General features: G+C 40.8%; 1 protein-coding gene across 1 annotated transcript in view; it reads left to right on the top strand.

Moving 5' to 3' along the window:
- Positions 1–12,905, top strand: part of LOC139474524 (synaptotagmin-6-like) — a 29,315-nt gene extending 16,410 nt beyond the window's left edge. Inside the window, exons 3-7 of the mRNA XM_071257577.1 lie at positions 1,906–2,071; positions 3,496–3,633; positions 6,225–6,538; positions 7,113–7,233; positions 7,760–12,905. Of these exons, the coding sequence (XP_071113678.1) occupies positions 1,906–2,071; positions 3,496–3,633; positions 6,225–6,538; positions 7,113–7,233; positions 7,760–8,064 (1,044 nt within the window). The 3' untranslated portion in view covers positions 8,065–12,905. The remainder of the gene's footprint in view (positions 1–1,905; positions 2,072–3,495; positions 3,634–6,224; positions 6,539–7,112; positions 7,234–7,759) is intronic.
- Positions 12,906–13,932: the final 1,027 nt, after the last annotated feature.

Genomic DNA, 13,932 nt, shown 5'->3' with positions numbered 1-13,932 from the left:
TATTAATCACTGGATTGTCATGCTAATACTCCGTTATATACAGAGCGCCGTCATATAACTGGAATATTGCTGAGTGAGGCGTTTACCAACATTCAAAAACAAACAAGTTGTCACGTCCATTATTATCGTAAGCGTAGCAATGTGAAAGGATAAGAAAGCAGAAACATCTAAGTCGTGTCTTTTTCTTTGACATGACTGTACTTGGCATCTTATGAATAACATACAATGTCCATAAATAGATGGTCGTATCACCCAGCTACAGATAGCTAGTTACATGTTATCAAGAAAGCATGATATGACAATGTAGCACTGAACGAAGGTAAATGCAAAACCGTTCAACTGGTCATTACATTTTATTCCTACATAAACAACACGCACACCTGATGTTATTGGCATTGCTGGAACGCAGGGATGAAAATAATTGTATCCACTGCAATTCAATACCGTAAGTGGTTTCAATGGAATCAATTTTGATGGCGGTTGTCGCGAAAACGTCCTCGAGTAAATGAGAAATATGTAAATGTTTTATATGATTTTGTACGCCTAAATCTGCCCTGATGAATAGCAGTGTATCTTGCATACAATGTGAGACAATTATGGCCGTTCCATCCATGTCTATTGTGTTGTAATAGGAACATATGCCCGATGTCATGCTAAACAGCCTAAACGTATAAACGCAGCAGGTACTTGTATTTTCAGGCAATAATAAAGGATATATCCGCTGACATGCACACCTCGTGTATGTTTTGATGCTTTGCTTAAAATACTCTGTGAGAGTAATAATCAGGGGCATTATCCTCCTTCAATCGGTATGAATTGATGGCAAAATGTCGGGCTAAATCGACCCATGGATGGTTGTCAAGGATATCGCGATATGTTTCATTACCGCTTCCGTCGGCAGTGTCGTGAATATCCCCAAGGCCTTGATCCACGCCCTCGGCTGCCAACCATAATCATGTGATCTACACCAAAAACACGGGAATTTTTTCCATTAAACGACAGGATTAATCCCTATATTGTAAGCCTTGACTTTTTGACAACAAGCCATAGGAGAATCATTATTGTCGCGAACTTGACACATCTTATCAAACTCCGGGTGCGTATTTCCAGATGTGAGATTTCCAGGTAATCACGGTGAATTTACCGACTGTCAAGATCACGAAAACGGGACAGATAAGTGTCGTGACACACGCAGTCATGACTGACGTTAGCTGTAAAACCTGATTCGCCACTGTGCATTTTCCTGTCGGGTTTAGAGTTTGTGAATTTGAAGCGGTATTTGAACTTTAAGTTTAATGACTGGGAATATCCTTCATGATAAATCGGTGCTTCGACACGCCGACCGGGTTGGAATCCCGATAGATGTATTACTGTGTGAAAGGCTCGGGGACGATCACTGGTAGACTCGGGCACAGGCATACAGGCCTTTGTCATAGAGCTGAATATTGCTTTACGGCGTTAAGCATCAAACTAATTAAAACAAACAAACAAACAAACAAATTGCATAATGGGTCCATGTTCACAGTCATATACGGACTTAAATACATACGTGGGATATGGCACACGTTTGTAAGGCCTTCAAGTTCCATGGTAAAAGGTGCTTTAATGGGCTATGGAGTGATGCGTCCCTTAAGTGTGTCGTGGGTTCGAACTCAAAATTTTTCCTGAATTTGATTCCCGGTTTATCAACACCTTATCCTTCTGGGCTTCACCATAAAGTTCAACTTCTAAGACTTGCATAACTTCGGTTTTCCTCCTATATCAAGTTGACACGCCGGCGTAAAACCAAACTCACTCACTTCTCAAGTATCCGAATACAAAATTCATCGTTTGACACTGGTTCCATATAATAATGATAATGTAAATAATGTTCCCTTACTAATCACAATGCATTCAATTATTCAGGAAATTTCTATCACCAAAGAGAATCGGCCGGTACAGCCTCGTTCTGCATCCATGTCTACTACGTCACGTGGGAGTCTGCGCAGTGAGCAATTCACCGACGACACCAGCAGTCTAAGTGCTAAGAGCGACGCTAGTGTTGACAGTCTGGTGTTTGAAGCCAACTTTGGTAAGAGCAATCCACTGACGATAACATACTGATTTAATATTCTACGAAGCCTATCGAGGGGACGGGTGGCCCTGTCGTCTAAGCCGCCGCGATTCGCTGTGCAGAGTTGCGTCCCTTGGGCACGCCAGAAACCTATGATTGTGGGTTCGAACCCCGGTTCGCCCCGATTATGTTTCTAGGTTTGTCAGCACCATACCCGTGCTCGTGGGTTTCACCGAAGTTGTAAACGTCTGAGACCTGCATCACTCTGGGCTTTCCTCCCACATCAAGCTGACACGCCGTGATATAACTAGAATACTGTTAAAAAGCGGCGATAAACCCAACGCACCACGAAGCCTATCGCATGTAGTTCAGTGACAGCATTTAACTTCCCACACCTGGCGGTAAATGAGTGGATAGTGAAATGGTTTAATCGGTCACAGATTGCATTCATGTTTACTGAGAATGTAGTACTCCTATACATTCATGACGGCAAGGACCCATAACAGATCCTTAAAGTCATTGATGGTCTGTGTTATCAGCCACGGATAACTCATTGATCTCGGATGTTTATTCTGTATCCAAGGTATGGATGTTACTCGATTCTTATAACCACTACAGATGTCAGTGAAATATGTGCTCAAGTACCCTAGTGGGGTAAGGCAGCAAGCACATCCATGGGTACTTAGCTTTAGAATTTCATAACAGCACAAATATGTATTCTGTATTCTTAAAACACAAATCCATCTTACATGTCATAAGATAATAATCAGGGTAAACGATGTGTATGTTGTAATAGTGCAGGGTTTTCCACTCACACGCCTCCCCTCTTCTTTAGCCGCCTCCGTGGTCTAGTGGTATAGCGTCCGCCCGGAGAGCGGAAGGTCCGGGGTTCGATCCCCGGCCGCGTCATACCAAAAGACGTTAAAAGATGGTACTTGTTATTACCCTGTCTGGCGCTCGGCATTAAGGGGCTAAAACAAGGACTGGTCGGCTCGGAGTCAGTATACTGTGTCTGAGTGGGGTATTCATGTTCAACTGCGGCATGGTATCTCAGTGAGCTAGCACTATAAATCGGCATCGGTCCGGACTAGTACATGCAGCCACACACACAAACACGTGCATGCACCCATGCAAACCCAATTTCACCTCACCTCCCCCTTTCCTTCATGTACCACGGACTCTGCAGCCCTGTTGTCTAAGGGGTAGCAAGTCGATGTTTAGAGTTGCGTCCTGATCCTGAGATTCGTTAGTCGTAGGTTCGAATCCCAGAATTATCCCGATTATTATGACTTACAGTACCATACCTTATCGCAGATTTAACAAATTGTAAACGTTTTCGAAATGTCTAAGCTTGGCTTTGCCTTCAACGCTGTGGTGCATAGTGTTCGGAAAAGGCGTTGATCGCACTCACTCACTCACTCACTCACTCACTCCTATTGCAGGTGCTATTCGTCCAGATCTGTACCCTCGTCGAGACGTTGTTCTTCAGCAGTCTTCCCTGGATGGCGGTCACGGCCGTCTTCACACAAGGCTCAATTACGACTTCAGAACGTCGGATCTGGTCGTGCACATGATCGAAGGTCAGGCGAGTCTTAGTGATAATGTCGTGCGAAGTAACGTGTTACTAATTCAGCTGTCATTTGTAACGGCACCGCCCTCAAGAACATAATTAGGAGTTATTTTGTTAAGACCTTGATCCTGACATTTGTATAATCAATTCATGTTTCTTTCTTTACATTTTTTGGTCATTTTGCAAAGTTTTGTTACATATAAACATATTTATGGACGGACTATTAAACTATAAAAAACAGTTTGTGAACTACACTTGATTACAATCTGGGTTTCTGACAAAGTAAAAAGTCGGCATCAGTCAACTTGACCTGTTGGATAATAAGTGTTTAACCTTTCGTGAGGACCTTATGTAGAATGGTGAAGATAGCTCATCAAAATGCAATTGGGACTATTTTGGTTTGTCTGCATGGGGCAAAATGACACAATTTCGATTCTTCCTGGTGTATTCCTCGTTAAGCAAAATGTTTGATTGCATCTTCTACTTTTGTCTGGAATGTCAATGCGATCTTGTTCATTCTTCACTACGTAGGAGACCATATTATTATAGTTCATGTGTATCACCTTCCGAGGATCCACTTTGCCCGTAAACCTTTCCACCATAATCACCAGCAACCACCACCACACCCACACCCACGGCCCCACCCACACCCACGCACACACGACCACGGTCACACCAACACCCACACCCACGGCCCCACCAACACCAAAACCCACGACCTCACCCACACCCACATCCACACCCACACCCACACCCACATCCACACCCACACCCACATCCACACACCCACCCACACCCACACCCACATCCACACCCACACCCACACCCACATCCACACCCACACCCACATCCACACACCCACCCACACCCACACCCACACCCACACACCCACCCACACCCACATCCACACCAACACCCACACACCCACCCACACCCACACCCACATCCACACCCACACCCACGCCCACGCCCACGTCCACGTCTTCACCCACATCCATGACCACACCCACCCTCCCCGCTGCAAACATTAACGAATCATTTCAGATATCGTCAATAATGGTCAGATGGTCGCAGAAATAAAATACTACCAATACTAGTCTCAGTGATAATATTATATTTTAATATATTATTACTACGTGCGTTTTATTATTATTATTATTATTATTATTACAACTACTACTACTACAAGGATAGCATATAAATGTACACAACATAGAATTGTAGCACAAGTGTACACATGTGTTCACACTGAGCGGGGTGCACGGAGAGTCCAGTCGTCTAACGCGCCGCAATTCGCTGTGCAGAGTTGCGTCCCTTAGACATGCCAGGAACCTATGGTCGTGGACTGAATCGCGGTTTGCCCCGATTATGTTTCTAGGTTTGTCAGCTCCATATCCGTGCTCGTTGGTAACGTGGTAAATGCACCATGTTATGATTTCCTCCCACATTAAGCTTACACGCCGTGATATAAACGGAATAATGTTCAAAGCAGCGTTAAACCCAACACACGCACGCGCTCATACCGAACGTCAGTGGTTTGAAGTTAACTGCGGATAGAATTTGTCGGTGAAGTCTGCAGTGACATGAAACACATTTTATTGGTCAGCCAATGTTGCAGACACATTGTTTCTGTAAGTAAATAGTAATCAATAAGTCTAGACTCAATCGCATTAACACAAATTTACAAAAAGTGTGTCTTTTGGGAAAGTGCTTTTGATCTCATTGTGAGCAGCTCGTGAAATTGTTTCCAGCGTAGGAAAAGAATAAAGAAGCCATGCTCACTCACATGTGCTGTCTGGATACGTAATGGATCTTTAAGGGTATTGTGTCCGTGCTGCATGTATGGTATCATGTGATAAAACGTCTCAGGTTCTTTGGGACTGGAGTCTATATTGGACAGAGACTGCATCTGTCACTGATCCATAACATCTAGAACTCTTGACTGACGCATGTTTGTGTTCAGGATAGCTGGACCATACTCATATATTGATGCTTTCTTCAAATTGAATTTGAAGGCAGGCTATATGTCAACATGTGTCAACCGCGATATCGAACTAAAATGGTCAATATTGAGAATGTCTAAAGCCATATCACAAAGCTGAAATGGTTTACATTGTATTAGATTCAAGACTCCCGCTCGATTTGCCTGAATTTCTTCATCTGGACGACGACAAGTTTAACTTGAACGTTGGTTAAACAGAATTACAGAATAGTTTGCATTACTAATGAATTCCCATGACAAGCTTTACGATTGAACATGAGGAAGGAAGGATGAGTTTATATACCTCCTTGCATGAAATAAAACTTATTTTGGAAATGATGATTTACACGTATAAGACAAAATGGATTGTATCATAATAGTGCAAAGCCAGTCGGACCTGTAAGACCTGTTTATTTCACGCAGTCAAATCAGGCTGTTCGATTTTCGATTATTGTGTCTATCCTCCATGCTTTGCTTTCCCATAATCCCACACATGCAAGATTGGTTGGTTGGCTTTGTGGCATCATATTTTAAATTATGAGCCAAAGGGATCCTTATCAAACGCCATACATTTTCTTTGCCTTTCTCCATGATTAACTAATTTTAACTTTGTCCTCCAGCCCAAGACCTGCCGCTTTCCGAACTTCTAGGAGGATTTAGTGATCCCTACATACGTATTGCATTAGTGCCAAGTGTTGATGAGCGTATCCGACAGTCATCCGTCAAGAGGAAGACCTCTAACCCTTACTATAACGAACGCTTCAAGTTCCCTGTTGCCTTTGACGAAGTGAAGGACAAGCTGTTGGTGTTCCATATATATGATTATGACAAGTTCTCTCGACATAACGTCATAGGAGAAGTCCAGGTTGACCTAGGGAAGGTTGAAATCAGCAATAGTGTCGAGATGTGGTGTGACATTCAGAAACATCAAAAGGTGAGAACCGGTAGCTGTGATGATGACCTTCAGGGAAGGTCCGGTTTTGTTTTCGTCAACGTGAACAACAATCTCTTTACACATCATGATCATGATATGCTCGCTTAAGCTGAAGTCTGAGAGAGGTTTCTGTCTCTTACAAAGGGAAGAAGGTTCTTTGATGTGAAGCTAAGATTACAATTCTGTCTTTAAATGTATGAATGTCTGAAGATAAACGTATTGTCTTGATGTTATATTAATGAAGCCAGATTGACGAAAAATTGGTCTAAAAAAACCCTTTATATCTATTATATGATGTTCTTCAATATTACAACTGTTCTAAGAGCCAGTAAAGGGGCACTTGGCTACGGCATATTGGCAGGCCTAGCAAGTCGTTCAAACATCACTTGGCTATCTGCTCACTCCAATTTTATAATATATTAATCTAGCGGCTAATGATTACCTATTTAACCCAGAGATTATGTCTAAGTGGCACAGATTTACAATTTGCTATTTACAATGTCTTAACCTGGACTGACAATAAGGCCAAAACCGTGGATCACTGCCTCCCTTTAAACATAGTGCTTCTTTCTAGGCCTCTGGTATACTGGGTGAGCTGCTGGTGTCACTGAGTTATCTCCCAACAGCCGAACGACTCACAGTGGTTATAATGAAGGCAAAAGAACTGACCGTCTCCAACAACCCACCCTCAGCAGGTAGGCTTAGTGAGTTCTGCCATTCGTTGCGCAATGAAATCTTATTGCAATTGATATATTGGAAAGCAGTGTCTTTATATGAAACTCAAGACGCAATACATTATACAAAGGATCTTCATATGGATATGACCAGAATAAAACATTTGCTGCTTACATTGTAGCCACATTGGCGAGTGGCGGTGCTACAAGTAGGGCAGGACATCCTGATCCTTTTCGCGAACACTTGGTGTAATCACTGAATTCAATGACCAATTCATATTATTCAACCGCCATTTTGCATTTTACACCAAGTGGAATCTGTTTCGGTGGACACTCGGGACTGCAATTCTTTGGCGTTGGCGTTTTAATTTTAACATGCGCATGGTTATCGACCTGTAGATTGTTTGTTTCGAAATTCCCTCGCCGCCAATAACTGAAAGTCCGAAGGTTGTAACATTTGCAGATAGGATACTTCATACAAAACATCTAAAAATAAAAACGGATATGAGAGAAACCTCGATAACGAGTTTTCCCAAATCTCTTCCAGATCCCTATGTCCGGTTGACTCTCCTTGTTGAAGGAAAGAAGATCAAGAGAAAGAAGACTTCTGTTATACGTAGTTCAACAAATCCAGTCTGGAACGAGGCCCTTACTTTCAACGTTCCGGCGGATGTGCTGCCAAAGGTGGGCCTGGAGTGTTGTGTCATGGACCATGATCTGATTGGACACGGGGAGATCATTGGCCGGTGTATGCTGGGCCCGGAGAGGCCCGGGAAGGAAGGCAATCACTGGAATGAAATGCTTCATAATCAGAGAAAGTCAAATGCCATGTGGCATAACCTTAGGAAGTAACTACCAAGTCCTTGCGAAGTCGTATAATCGTTCACTGCTAACACTGATTGCTGTTAAAACGTGGCTCCAGGGAATGCGCGACATATGCAGTTGGTGTACTGAAGAATACCTACAAAACTATCAACACATTGGAAATCGTTTGCGTTTCAAGTTGGTATTTGTAATGACCTGATAAGATTTGAGCAGAATTTGAGACCATTTTTCGCATGGGGCAATACAAGCCACAGTTACTGCCTGAAGATGGAATCGATACATGGATTGTTTAAATGTAACTGTCACTTAGTGCCAACTAACATGGTCAAGACTTGAGGCTTTGGGGCACAGGTGCATTGTGACATTGTGAACGGATTGAACAGTGGCAATGACCAATGTTCAAAAACGAATTATTGTTTATCAATATCAACCATTCCTGTGTGAAAATTTTATTTTGGTATTTGTATTACATAAATTATATACTGAGAGATGAGACAATACGATCCAACCGGAGCACCTTTTAAGCAAGGTTGGGAAAGTAAAGTGTAAGCAGAGAAAAGTATGCTTTCGGGGTCCTTGCTGTATTTTGCACATGCCTTTATATGTGCTTATGCGTTAACTAGCCCCTCCACGAGCTACGGATAAGCCAGGTCTCTGTTTGACCGCTGAGTGAAATAACACTTGTACGTTATTGATACAGATCAATATACGTACCATTTGTAACCTGAATAGAAGATCATGGCTTGGACCTCATACGATGTCATTTGTTTGTACATAAAACTATTGTAAACATTGTACATTTTGTAAACTGAATATAATGGTTTAGTTGTAATGTTTGTCTATGGCCATTTGTCTACCAGAAACACTACATCTTACGGATACTTACCTGTATTGTTTGAATATTATCTGAATGAATTGTAGCCACATACATCTCGTCATGTATGAGACACAAATAAACCAAATCAACTACGTTCTAACTTCATATTCGTTGAGTAAGATATGTTAACATAAATGTAGTGAACCTATTTTCATTGTAGAAAACAACATACAAGAAAAACCATGTGTCGAAAAATTGTGTGTAACGTATATACTATATACAATTTTTCATGGAGTGACATTTATTCCATTCCATGATTTATCATGACAAATTACTTCCAAGCATGTGAAGCGTCTTAGTTGTTTGTGTAGACACCTAAGTGATGTAATGTATTTAACAATGTAGTTAAAACGAGTATTAGTATTGTGATACAGGTATGAGTAAGTCACAAGCAAGTTTCAAGTTATGCTTATTTTAAGCTTTCTTCTATGTACCATTTCGGGGTATGACATTTAGGCAAGAAGTGGCATCCTCGTGGGCACCACTTACGCTCCCCTTCTTGCTGATCCGTTTCGTTATGCATATGAATCAGAATTTCTGCTCGGGTTGGCAAAGTCAAAACAAGGTAATGTAGCCAAGAAGTTTAACTCAAGCTTCAGGTGTATCGATGATCTGATATCGTTCTATAACCCTCAAGTAGTCCTTCTGATTTACTCAGCTGAACTTAGAATAAGAAGACCAGTGAGACCGCCTAGTCGGTTTCGTATTTAAATCCATGTATTAAGATTCATAAAGAGTGACCCTCCACAAGACTGTATGACAAGACAGATGATTTTGACTTTCCAATAGTCAACTTTCCAATAGTCAACTTTCCATTTATGTGGATATTCACGTAGCTCCAGCCCTTGGTGTCTACATTTCAACTTTTGTTTTTGCACCATCTACCAAAATTTCAAAGAGCGTCATACATTGCTCAGAAGTTGTCTGAAGTTTTAAAAAGTTTTATTGTGGACATGTGGAGGACATTTCCACATTTGACGCATCAGTGACAATATTTACAAAATATTACCTGATATTAATATTACGAGCATACACATAACCAATTGTTTACAGAATGTGTTGTGCAGAACATGAAAGCTTGTCTACATACAGAACGACGTTTTGTCAACAGGAGTAAAGAGGTGATAACATCATTCTAATTTTTAAAAAGGTGAAATATTTCAAATATATTTCATCATCAGTATAACAACAATATCACTCGACATCATCCTTTTGTTTTTCAAGTCAAAGTAGAAGCCGTTTATAGTTAATATAAGGCATTTGATAAATTCCCAGATATGTCCCAGACATGCAGCACATTCCAGAGTAGAATCTTGTTACAGTAACACACAGTTGGCAGGTGACTAGAACTAGAATTAGGTGACCACGGTGACTGACCTCAGCTGATCACCGACTTTCGGGCCTTGTCTGGCTTCATTAGTAGGACGTCCAATCTGACAGCACGACTTAGTGGTCAAACTGCCAACTGGGGTTTCTTGTCGCCGTCTTCTGGTCTTTTAGTCAATAACCATGTATCTCATATACTGATGCTGTGATACTCGAACTTAGTAGTACGGTTCTTGTGTGTGATGCTGTAGTTGTATATTACACGATTCATGTATGCATTATTATACATATATTCGTTAAGAGGTCTTGTTTTAGGTAATGTCTTTGTACATAATTCTGCACTTCTTGGATGTTTTGAAACCTTTTGAAAAATTGTACAAATGCCTTCAACTCAACTGTCTCCATACCCTATAATCTTTCATCTTAATGCCTTAAGTGTTTATTATCTGAATACTATGGCACACCAAGACCAGCTACGTTGCATTTGTGGATGAACAATGTTTGTTTGTTCTATACGTTTTCTTACTTAGCTTTCCACTAGTATGTAACGTTAACTGTTTCAAAGACAGTCATGGGCGGTTCTTCAACGCCAAAGGTTTCGAATGCTATCAGAGGATTAAATTGCGGCAAAAGGTCTAACAGTCTTTTTAAATTGTAATATATCATATTGCAACCACCTGGTAAAATGAGTTCCATAGATGCTTTCAACTGCAGCTTATCGCGAAATTACAAATTACGACGAATAGTACTTGTGAATAGGGCAACCTTAATGCAACTTGTTTTGATGTTCTTCCATGTATCAAGTGTTTCCAACATAGTGTTCATTATGGATAATTCAGGCCACAACTATTTGATTTATTGCTTCTTGTAACCGTTTTTTATGCTTCTTGTTACCGTTATTTATGCTTCTTGTTACCGTTATTCTGGTAAGTCAGTAATGTTTCTAACATGAATATGTCATAACAAGGTACAAATCACCACATTTATCTGCAAAATTACATGTGATGGGACACATTCCCCGTCCGAGGTTCACGAAAAAACATGGGTATATTTTCACGAGTAAATTATTGTTATATAGATATGAGTGTAATGGCATAACATTCATAAATCAAGAAAGATAATATATGTGGTATTATTATAGCAGATAAATCGTCATACAGCCCCTATTATCGGGAAAATCTGAAGAACAAATAATCAAATTGTTATGGCCTTATCCGAATCGTATTGAAGAGTTGGAGTTTTATCATGATATATTTTCAGATGTAGTCTTAAGTTATATTTTCATATTGACCTAATGCAATGTGAATGTCAAAGTATGTTTATATAGTGGGAGCTGCTCAGAAGCTACATTCCACTTCTAATCAGTCCAAGTTTGTTCTTGTGCTTCAACAAAATCGATTGCAGCAATACTAAGATTTATCTCACCACACAGCGCCCTTAAATATGGAACTCCGATTCAGTGATATAGTTGTATTTTCTTTTGATCCTTTACTAATTGAAGAGCGCGCCGTCATTGTGCTATGTCATGAAATCGATGTTCTCCTCTCCCATATCCTGCCAGTGTCTACGTGCATGCATGTGGCATTAGAATTCCATACATATTGATGACTGCCCACGCGCTTGGCATAATGTAGTACCTTTGGAATGATAGATCACAGGGCGACACTCCACCCCACTTCAATCTACTGCTGATCCTAGCGCAACGACTATTTTAGAGCATTGGGATTACCGCCGTCTGAGATCAGTTTGATGAACAAGGCTCAGCGGTTGCATTTTGTTTCCTAAGAGCTTTTGTGTGATTAAAATGAAATAAATGCGGATGTAAGCAAAATACAGTTTTCAAAATCGCATTGTATATGTGCTATTTTAAATCAAATCCACGATATAGACCACTGTCAAGGGAAAGGAAGACTTTAGGTGTCACCACCATACAATCGGCACGAGTTAACGGGATCCAAGGTTAACGGCATCAGGTGGTGTAAGTACTCGGTGACTGTTCGATCTTAAATATATATTGTCAATGCAAGAGACAAACCAGTCTGGATTAAAAGCCATTGATTCCTAATCATCAGAATTAATATCTATTTCGATGGTTAATAACACTACATCAAAGTCACGTTTGTCCACCAGACATATGAACCTTTATTCTTGTGTCATAATGATAACATATAATGCAGTTCCAGCTTTATTATTTAATTCATTTACCTATATTTATGATATCTGTAATGCGGTGACTAGACTTGTTATATACACCTTGTGTCCTTTCATGATCAATATTTATCAAAGTGTACAATATTGATCACCCCCACAAAATTTGCCCTTATACAGTTTGTACACAGTGTCTGTGTATGTTGCCTCTGTATTGTTATAGAAGTCGATGTGGATATTTATGTGACATTTATTCAAGAGCATTGTGTACATACGTAAAGTAATGCATTGTGGTATACGTCATGCACGGTCAACTAAGATTTTACCGTTTATGCCTCCAAATGTCGTTGGTCTTAAATATAAACACGTGTTCTTCTTGTTAATGTTCTGCTTACCTTGTAATGCCAGATGTAAATATATGAAACTATATTTTTATGTAAAGTGATGAAAGCGATCGTGTATATTTTGGTGACAATTTTATGTTACAGTTTCATTTACATTGTTTTTGCCAGTCTGTCAGTGCGTATTTGGATCAAATAAACACGACTATAAAATATATATGCTTTCATTTCCTTGCATGAGGCATTCGTGGGTATAATTTGAATGTAAAGACGCTTGAAGTTTGGGTCAGCTTCAGTGGTGTAGATTTTAATTTCATACTTAAGTAGGTAAACCTAATTTTATAAGGAGTTTAAGTTTTAACGAACTGATACTGAGTGAGTGAGTGATTTTAATGCCGCTTTTAACAATATTCCAGTTATATCGCGGCGTGTCAGCTTAATGTGGGAGGAAAGCCCGAAGTGATGCAGGTCTCGGACGTTTACCACTTCGGTGAAACCCACGAGCACGGGTATGGTGCTGACAAACCTAGAAACATAATCGAGGCGAATCGGGATTGGAACCCACAGTCATAGGTTTCTGGCGTGCCCAAGGGACGCAACTCTGCACACGGAATCGCGGCGGCTTAGACGACTGGGCCACCCGTGTCCCTACTGATACTGAGAGTCCAAAGGAGTCCAACTGTTTATCATATCCGTTGTCGACTACCAACCTATGCTGGAGGCAACTTAATGGATCGGGTGGTCAGATTCAGCGACTTGGCCGATGGCGTATCGTTGTACCCCGACAGCATTGATCGTTGGTGAAAATATCAATCACTGGATTGTCTGATCAAGACTCAATTATCTACTGTCAGCCGTCATACTGCTGGACGCTCATTCCCGCACGCAGTCGTGTGATTACATAAATATAATGTCTTAAGTCTTTGAAAGGCATTTAGAAGTGATAAACATAAGAGAATTTATGTTTTTCAACTTCTTTATTTTTAGGAACCATCGTTTCGGAGTATATGCTTACTCCTTCATCAGCTGAATGAATGCTTACTTATTTACTTTGGATATTTAACGTGCGCTTTCCGACTGATGCGCATTTCGCACACGGGCCCGGCCAGGCCATTTAATGTGTTTCCGAAAGGGGTGAAAGTGGTGTGTGCAAACCAAGAGGGGGCTTTAGGGGTTGCTTATATAGAATTTGGGAATTTTGAG

The sequence above is a fragment of the Haliotis cracherodii genome, unplaced genomic scaffold (assembly GCF_022045235.1).
Source record: "Haliotis cracherodii isolate W230 unplaced genomic scaffold, xgHalCrac1.p SCAF_3, whole genome shotgun sequence".
NCBI classification, from domain to species: domain Eukaryota; kingdom Metazoa; phylum Mollusca; class Gastropoda; order Lepetellida; family Haliotidae; genus Haliotis; species Haliotis cracherodii.
The sequence above is the reverse complement of the archived record's forward strand: the minus strand, read 5'-3'. Positions and strand labels throughout refer to the sequence as shown.